The sequence below is a fragment of the Physella acuta genome, unplaced genomic scaffold, assembly GCF_028476545.2.
Source record: "Physella acuta isolate Inbredline_101_S28 unplaced genomic scaffold, ASM2847654v3 ptg000061l, whole genome shotgun sequence".
Classification (NCBI taxonomy): Eukaryota; Metazoa; Mollusca; class Gastropoda; family Physidae; genus Physella; species Physella acuta.
In genome coordinates, this window is record NW_026731581.1 from 705,725 (window position 1) to 715,184 (window position 9,460).

Consider the following 9,460-nt stretch of genomic DNA (forward strand, 5'->3'; position numbering starts at 1 on the left):
TTATTATTACTAGATAAATGGCCGTTGATGGAGAAATAAAACAAGCGCTAGGTTGATGGTGTTGTCTTTTTCTCTAAACCAAAGGGGTTGACTAAACTCTGGGGGGGGGGGGGGGTGGATACTGGTAAAAGTATATATTTTCTACAGGCCTATAAATTCTATTTCGTTCTAAGAATTAACATTTTTCTTAGTGTATATTATCATTTTTTTACTTAGATGTTTGCTGAAAAAAGAAAAAAAAACTTCAATGTATTGCTTTTTACTGGAGGTTTTCTGAAGTAAAGAAGGCTGAACTTGTGAAAAAAATTAAAGAACTGGGTGGAGTTTTTATTGACTCACAGGTAAATTTACATTGGAAAACATTTAACTTTTTTTTTTTGACTCAACTTTCACAGTGTTTCTAGAGCAAAACCTTAAAATTTTCTCATACAAAAAGTAAAGCAAGTATGAAAAATGTTCAATATTATCAGGGGTTAAATTAATAAACCCTTAAAAAATGCTAACTGTTGGCATAATTAAGGCTAAAAAAAAACCCCACATAAAACAAAAATTAAAATTGTAAATAGGGCTAAAGCAGGGGTCGGCAACCTTTTGAGAAGGAAGAGCCAAAAGTTACCATTTACAAAATTTTTCCAGTTTTTAAAGAGCCACTAACATTTTTTATTTCAATATGTTGGCATTTAATTAGGATTAGATGAATACATGTTATTTTTTTTTTAACCTCACCTCCTCTCATTGTTCTCTGATGTGTGTTTTTATCCTGTTTAAAGTTGTTTTTCTTTACAGTATAATATTTTTTAATGAGTTTTGAAAATGAAATAATGCGTGTATATGGAACTCGAGAGCCGCATCTGGGCATCAAAAGAGCCGCATGCGGCTCGCGAGCCGCAGGTTGCCGACCCCTGGGCTAAAGAAATAACATAGCTTTTGCTAATTTTTCTATCCTCTCTGTGTCCTATCATATTGTTACAAAAATAAATGTTTCTTTTATAGATAGTATTTTTAAATGTTTTTAATGTAACACGTTTAAAACCCCTATCCTAATCCTTCCTCGGTAAAAATATTTCCCCCCCCCCCTTTTAAATAGATTTCAAAACAATAGTATAGAAAGGGCAGCATATAGAGTTTTTAACTTTGGGTCTTATTTTTCCAAAACTACGCGCAAAAAATATTAACTCGTATTCATTAATCAGTCTAACATTTATTATTTCAATATTTGTATCAGAACTTTCAGAATAATGCAACACATCTTATAAGTGAATACCTGACTTGTACTGAAAAGTTTCTGAATTCCTGTGTGAAAGGTAGAACATTTTATTTACAGTGATAAAATTGATAAATAATCATTTTTTGTTTAAAATTGGCTGTTTATCCACAAAATGTTGCTTTTTATTTTTAGGTTTGTGGGTGTTATCTCCTAAGTATATTGAGGATAGTTATAATTTAGGAAGTTGGCAAAATGAGGAAAACTATGAACATAGTATCAAAGACCAAAACTCACTCTTGGTTTCTGCATCTAAACGATGGCGATGGAAAATTTCCTTTTATAAAGAACAGCCTTTTTCTGGTTGGAAAGTGTCACTTATGGTTGAATCTTCCAAGCTGAGTGCTTACAATAGGTACTAACTTAATTTATGGTCCATTGATATTGTCAATAATGTTTTGAAAAAGTTCACTTAGGGTCATCCATAAATGACATCACGCTTTTTTTGACGATTTTTACCTCCCCCCCCCCCCCCTCCCCTCCGTCACACGTCGTCACAAAAAGCCAGACCCCCCCCCTAAAATGATGTCACACCTCAACTTACAAACCCCCCTCCCCTCAAAATTGCAGTTGAATTTTTTTAAAACATCGATATTTTTCCAAAATCTTGTCTAAACTATTACAATTTATTAAAACAGTTATCTAAAACGCAAAATAACGTCTAAAATTCGTTTTCTAACATTGCTTTTTTATAATGCAAAAATGTGACGTCGCAACATCTGGGAACCCACCCCCCCCCCCTTCATCACACATCGTCACAAAATTACAGACTATGGTGCCATAACCCCCCCTTCCTTCCCCCCTCCCCCCCTACTTTTAAAATCGATCACTCTACTATAAGCGATGAAAAAACGTGGGGCGCCGTGATTTTCTTACAGTTTCTATTACTGTTGACTCTCTACAAGCTCCCTAATAAAAGTCAATAGTATTATCTAATCAATAGTAATATAACTTTTACATCTTATATTAACAATGACCGATAAAAAACTTACTTCGGCGCCCCACGTTTTTCATCGCTTATAGTAGAGTGATCGCTTGCATTTTTGTGATGTATAGCATTTATTTTCTACTTTTTAGTTCAATCAGAAAACGTGGGTTTTTAAAAACTTTTTTAATGATAACTATTTAGTTTCACCTTCAAGGTCCTGTTGCCGGGTGATTCTTGTTTAACTTCTTAAGAGCTTTCCTTGTGGGTTCCACCTCAATGCCTGCCTGGTAATACTGGTTGGCTGTGTGTTGATGATTGTATTGTGCCAGCGGATCCTCAGTATTGTCTAAGGCAGCCTTTTATAAAGGTCTGGACTTTATTAATAGGGGTCTTTGCATCCTCCAAGTCTCTGCCTCGTAGAGCAGCAGAGATTTTACCTTGGACATAAAAATCGCTCTCCTTGCTGGTGAATGCTGTTACTGTTGCTTTAGCTAATCCTTGCTTCAACATCTGCATCTCTTCCATCTTGGTGATCCAGTTCTAGTAGCATTCATTTTTACCATTTTTGTCTTTTGATTGTGGATAAGTCCAAACTGCATGGACTTTTACTTTTCTGCTACCATGTGTGTTTTCTTCTGCATCTGCTCTCTGATTTGTATGAGATGAGCACGGTGTTGTCTACTAAGTCCAAGTTGTTTCCTCTAAGCCCAAAGTTGTCGTTTCAGAACACCCCCCCCCCCCCCTTCACACTTCTTCGGAGTGTGACATCGTTTATGGACAACCATCTTAAGTAATTAGTTGACCAAACTCTTCGTTAAGAGAATTAGAGTTCATAAAACTCGTTTATTAAGTTTATGATAGTTGATATTAATTTAAAAAATACATTTTCCGAAATAGTTTTAAATTGTTCACATTTTAATTTATATCCAAACTTTATGTTATTAATTGATCAATATCCCTAAATAATCATGTTCTAAATGCAGAATGAATTATTATAGCAGTTTTAGAATATGATTGTTATAATAAGATAAATATTAATGTATCTCAGATTACTTAAATATGGTGGAGCAAGAATTTTACCAATGACATTACCACTTGCTGCTGGGCAGCTTTATGAAATCACTTATGTCATCATGGACCCAATTTATACAGATCTGGTTGATCAGCTTTTAGAATATGGAATTCTTAGTTTGAGGGACACATTTATTTTGGACACAATTTTAAAAGTAAGATATTTCCTGGAGAAATTTGTTTTTATTAATGCATGTTTCTGTAGTAACATTTAATTATTTATTCCAAACTATTTAAAGCCAATAGTTATCCTTTCTTTTTTAGAACAAAGAAAAAGGTGGCTAGTTTAGCATGTATATGAGTGTTTAGCCAACAGATTGATATATTATTTATTGCAAATTACAAGCTATAAATGACTTGGTAGACAAAGGTAGTCACAGTACATGTGAATGTGTGAAAATTGCACTGGAAGTGCCATGTTTCATTACAATAAAAAGACAACTTTTGGCTTTAGAAAGCTGTAAATAAATTATTATCTAAAGATATTATAACAGATTTTTTTAGAATGAGTAATTGTTTAGCTAGAATAAAAAAAGGATAATTGCAAAAAATGGAAACAACAGTTCTGTCTACTCAAGAAAAAACTTGAAGTAAAAATTCTACTCAGTGACACCAAGTTTGATATAAATTATATAAATAAACAAACATTGGTTATAATGTAGGCCTACAAGTTTTTTGGTTTTTCCAGTAAGTCAATGACCAAAAAAAAGTTGGTAACCATTTTTATAAGTTCAATAATTATATTCTTTTAACATTTTTTTTCATTGCTGTGTTTTGTTGTAGCCTACATTGAGGGTCATGTGATCTACAATGATTAAAAATAATATTGACCATTCAGAACCACTGGGTTTAGAAATTTTAAAAATTTAATTTTAAATCACATCTAAAAAAGTTTGAATTAAATTATAAATAATGCTTTATTTGTTTATTCAAAGTTTTACACTGCTTTGTATTTAATAGGATGAAGAACTGGATCCATTTGATTATCAGATAACAAACAGTCCTATGAAGCAAAATTTCAACATAGAGTATGAACATTTTTTTAGTAGTCTGAATAAATGCAGTGAAAGTAAAAGCTCCATGCAATTCTTGCCAAGTAGTTCAGTTCCAACTTTTCTTACCACTGACAGTGTGGAATTACAACACAAAAACAGTTGTGTAGACCAAGCCACCAACAACTATGAACCCATTATGATCTCTGATGATGAAGATGATCCAAATTTTAAAATAAAGGACAAAGTAAATGCCATTCATATCCATGAGTATAATAATATAGGTTCAATGCAAAAGAAAAAACAAGTTTCTATAAAAGTGGTCAGTCGAAGAGATGAAAGCATATTAGCAATCAAACCTGGCATAATACATTTGGAGGACGTTGAAACAGGTCATAACATCAAATGTACTAACTTGAGTGATCTTTCTAAAGCCACAGAGAATTTACAGTGTGTAGTAATAACTAATAAAGCAAATATTTTTAAAGATAGAATTCTTAAAGAAGTTGAGCCACAAGTGCAAAAAAAGATTGCAAATAGAAAACTTTCAATAGAAAATGAAAATAAAATGAAGGTGGAAAATGAAAACCATCAGGAAGTTTACTCAACAAATGTACAATGTAACTCCTTGAAAAAGAATGTGTATCTTTATGGCCTACCTGATGATTCTAATTTAATAGTTAAATCAGGAACAGAGATCCATGATGTTATAAATGACAAATTGTTGACTCCACAAGTTAAATCTAGTACTAACGATTATCAAGAATATCATACTCCATTAAGTAATATTAGTGATTTTGATGTATTAACTATTACACCTAAGAAAGAACACAAATCATCTAATGCATCCACAGCATTTTTAACCCTTCCACCAAATATTTATCTTTATGGCAATTCCCCTTTGTCTCAACAAAAACAACTGGATAAAATTAAAAGTGAAGAAATTAATGTCAAAAAGTTGAGAAAGCAGAGAAAAAGAACATTTCAAAAGCCATTATTAAGTCAATCAGAATCTGTCGGAGATAATTGTAACAAGAGACATACATCACCAAAACTACTACTTCAACAGAATCCTTTACATCACTCCAAATTAGATTCTAAATTACTAAAAAAAAAGCTAAAATTTCAAGTTGATGTAAAAAAGTGTAAAAGAAGACCAAATGTATCAGTAGTGAAAAAATCTGCAAGTAATGCACAAGCAACTGTTAGTGCTTTAGACAATGATATTGCAAAGTTGTATGCTAATAATTCTCCAACTAAAGGTGGCAAACAATTACATGATGAAATGGAATTAACAACTTCACCATCAATCACCAAGACAACACTTTGTGAAAAAAGTTTTTTTTCACAAATAAGCTCCAGCCCTTTTGCCATATCTACACCAAAAAAGAGTCAAACCAGTCTAAAACAGTTTGGATTTTCTTCATCCTTCATTACAGGTGACTTGATTTCATACTTTTTTCTTTTAAAAATATAAAATTATTTTCCTACAGGTTAGCTTGTGATAAATATTGAATTTCCAAATGTTGTTCAAAATATTTAACATTATTTGTCCTGCTTTAAAACTTTTGTCAACAAAACTTTTTAAAATGATTAACAGTTCTTATTCTGCATAGCTTCTATAATGACCACCCATATTTTCAATAAAAACTAAAAAGGGTGTTGGTAATAGTTATATTCAATTTTTTTATACAGTTAAAGTAATTATCAAACTAAATTATCTGCCCCTAATAGCCGTCACTAAACCCAGCTCCACGAATGTAAACATTTAGCGTGAACCACAGCTCACCAGACCATGTGGGGTGGGGGTGGTGGGGAAACGCCTCGAGAGGAAGAGAGGGGGCTGCTAGGCGCGCTTACAGCTTGGTGTTTTCTATAGTCTCCAAGAAGAGAATTATATATATATATATAGATTGTTTACAAGTTTTTTTATTACGGTATGTGATTTCGCTCATCATTTTTTTTTAAAGTTACAGGGCCTAAGCATATTATTACCAACTACAATGTCTTACTGAAAATGTTTATATACAGAATGACTTTAATCTTTTAAATAACAAAAATGAGTCATTCTATTCCTTTTGAAAAATGAGTCATTCTATTCCTTTTGTTAGTAAAAGTATTTATTGCCTATAAAGCATATAAATCGCTAAATGTTAAATAAAAGATACCTGTTTTCAACTAAACAAAAGCAGCTCTCTTAAAAGCTGCCTGTTTTTGGTCATTAATAAAATAGCTTGATTTATTTAATTATTAATTTGCAAAAACTGTGATTTGGAAAAAAAAGAAAAGATGCTATCAAACTTTAAAACAGATTCAGTAAATAAAAACTTCATAAAGTAAAATGGATGAGATTATGTTAATACTATGTCTAATGCTGAACGAATAGGAAAGTGTGGTCTAATAGTGGAGCATTAGGCTACTAGCCCGAAGTTCTTGAGTTTGGATCTCGGTCCTCACTTGGAACTGTAGATTGTCCCTATAGTCCACCCAGCTCCGATGGGGACCTGACTTACATTGGGGAAAGTAAAGGCAGCTAGGCATATTGCTGACCACACCATCCCTTCATGTGCCGAGGTAAAGAAACATATGAACTCTACTTCATCTGTCCTATGGATCTTTAGGTCTGAAATGGGAGTTTTACTTTACCTTACAGTTTACACACTGAATTTACAATTTAAATTTTCTTTTCCCCAGGTTTACAGAAACCTTCCTTATCTACTACTGTAAAGAAAACTCTTACATCACAAGTGCAAACTAGGCGTAACCTGGTAAAGTTTCTTCAACTAAATGAAGCTGACAAATGTAATAAAGATAAAAAGGAAGAAAAATCTTTGAAAGTAAAACATTATACTGGTTGTTTAAAACAAGACACAAGCCATTCACCTGAATCAAAAATCTGCGTGAAAAATTGTGATACAAGTAAAAGTAGTCTGAAGTCTCCTTTACCCTTAAAAACAGAGACTTCAAAGTCCAGTTATGTAATATTACAAGAAAGAAACTGGCCATTGTCTTACCCTCTGAATGTAGATTTACTGTCCTGTTCACAGGCTACCGAGATGAACAAGATATTTGGTCAATGTATGGAGTCAGATAGGGAACTTTTAATTTCAGACTTTGCATTATCTTACAGTTTACCTTTTCTTGGACATTACCCAACACCATTACTTCTAAGAGAATTGTTACTTCTGTTCCTCAATGAAGAAGTTGAAGTTCAACGTAAAGCTCATCAACACATGATGTCTTGGCTTCAGCTTTATCCTCCTGTTTCCCCAGAGTTAACTAGAGTTTACAGTGAAGCATTCAATCTGACAAGTGACCGTTATTTTCTTATTGACATTTTTAGAAATGCTGTGGAGAAGTTGGATGGGGCTGTTGGTACTCTGGATGGTTTAGAGAGGTCTACACCAGTAATTTGGTTATTTACATATTTTGTTTCCATGTTTGAAGTAAATTTTGATTCTTGTTTAAAAGAGGGAAATCAGAAATCCATCCAAAGAAGTTTGATCATAAAATGGCTATGGGGCTGTCCACAGGCAGTATTTCACAACAGTTCAACTAACCAACTCTTGAACTGGTTAAAAAATGTAATTTCAAAACCAGAGCCAAACCTGTGCTTAGCATCAGCAATTTTTTCTTTAATTAGTTTGGCCTCTGAAGCCATTCGTCTTGCAAGTGTTCAGTGGGACATTAGTAGGTCAAACTTTGAAGAAGATTCAACCCATGCTATCGCTTATGCTTTAGCTACAAGTTTAAAGTCTTCTTTTATTGTTGATAACTACGAATTGATGGCCTCTTTGCTCAACTGTATTCACCTCAACTGGTTGCGAACTCTAGTTGTATCTATTATATTATCGTCATATAACAAACACCTTTTGTCTGACAGTAGTCAATTGAAATCAATATCTCTTACAAGCATTGTTTCTCAGTTCTTTTTTTTACTACCACCTCTGGAAGATTCTTATGCTGCAGAGAGCAGCCAACATGTTTTCTGCAATAAACCATGCAAAAATGAAAACTCTAAAAAACACAAGCTTGCTCACAATTTAGGAAAAGGCAGGACTTCTAAAATTAATAAGAAAAATTGTAAAGGTGAAACTGCTCTACACATTAGTTGTAAAAAAAATGATTTTGAAAAATTAAAGGAATTGTTATTAACGCCAGGTGTCAATGTAAATATTACAGACCATTATGGTTGGACACCATTACATGAAGCTTGCCTACATGGTAGCTATGAATGTGTTAAAATTCTACTTGAGTATATGCCTAACATTGATTCCAGTCAATATTTAGAAAATTATGAGAATTCATTAAAGGTTGACTTGAATGCTAGCTCACCAGATGGCATAACACCACTTTTAGATGCGGTCAGGAATAATCATTTAGATATATGCCAACTCCTGCTCAAATATGGGGGTAAACGGCTTTTAAATGCCAAAACAATTTATGGTCAAACACCTTTAGAATTAGCAGGGTCTGAGGAAATGAAATCTGTTTTAAGAGATGTACAACTTTCAGATTCACTTCTGGAGTTAGAAAAAGATGTTGACAATTCACAATCATATGTTGATAGCAAAATATCACACGAGGATATAAATGTCAGGGCTACAATGTTTGAGTCCGATATAGCCCCCTTATCATCTTCATATAAGTTAGTAGTGGGTTCTAAGTATGCATCAGTAACTCAATGTTCTGCCTTTCTTACCCTGTTATCAATTTTAATTACTTCTTGCTTATTTTCTAACATTCAACAAAGTAATGGAAAAACAGAAAACGAAAAATTTGTTTTAAAAAATTTGTCATTTTATGTTAAACTATTGAAAAGGCATGTAAAATACATATGTAATCCACATGACTTTCAAACTCTTAAGTTTCATTTACTAATTATAAAAGAAATTTGTATGAATCATGAAGTAACCAGTATTTAAATATGATTATTGTTAGACATGTTTGAGAAATGATACCTTATCAATAAATGTACATATTGAACATGTTTATTCTTGTTTTTTATTTCTATATTTATTTAAATAAAATGTTTACATATGTTAAGTTTTGAGTTGTGTGTTACATGCTCACACTCACAGCTGTCTGGTATCAAATTGGTCATTTGCCAAAATTATTATATCAATTTTTTTAAATGCAAATATTAACACCGAATTGGATCAGCAGTGTGGTAGATAAAAACATTGCCTTGTTTAAATGCAGGTT

At 32.6% G+C, this 9,460-nt stretch overlaps 1 protein-coding gene across 1 annotated transcript; it reads left to right on the forward strand.

Annotated features, from left to right (window-relative positions):
• Positions 1-227: 227 nt before the first annotated feature.
• LOC131949099 (uncharacterized) lies at positions 228-9,180 on the forward strand (the record flags this gene model as incomplete). The annotated part of the gene is made up of 6 exons (XM_059310863.1): positions 228-341; positions 1,226-1,304; positions 1,400-1,619; positions 3,241-3,418; positions 4,224-5,694; positions 6,950-9,180. Coding segments are annotated over 6 exons (4,293 nt in total), but the record flags the coding sequence as incomplete, so codon positions are not given.
• Positions 9,181-9,460: the final 280 nt, after the last annotated feature.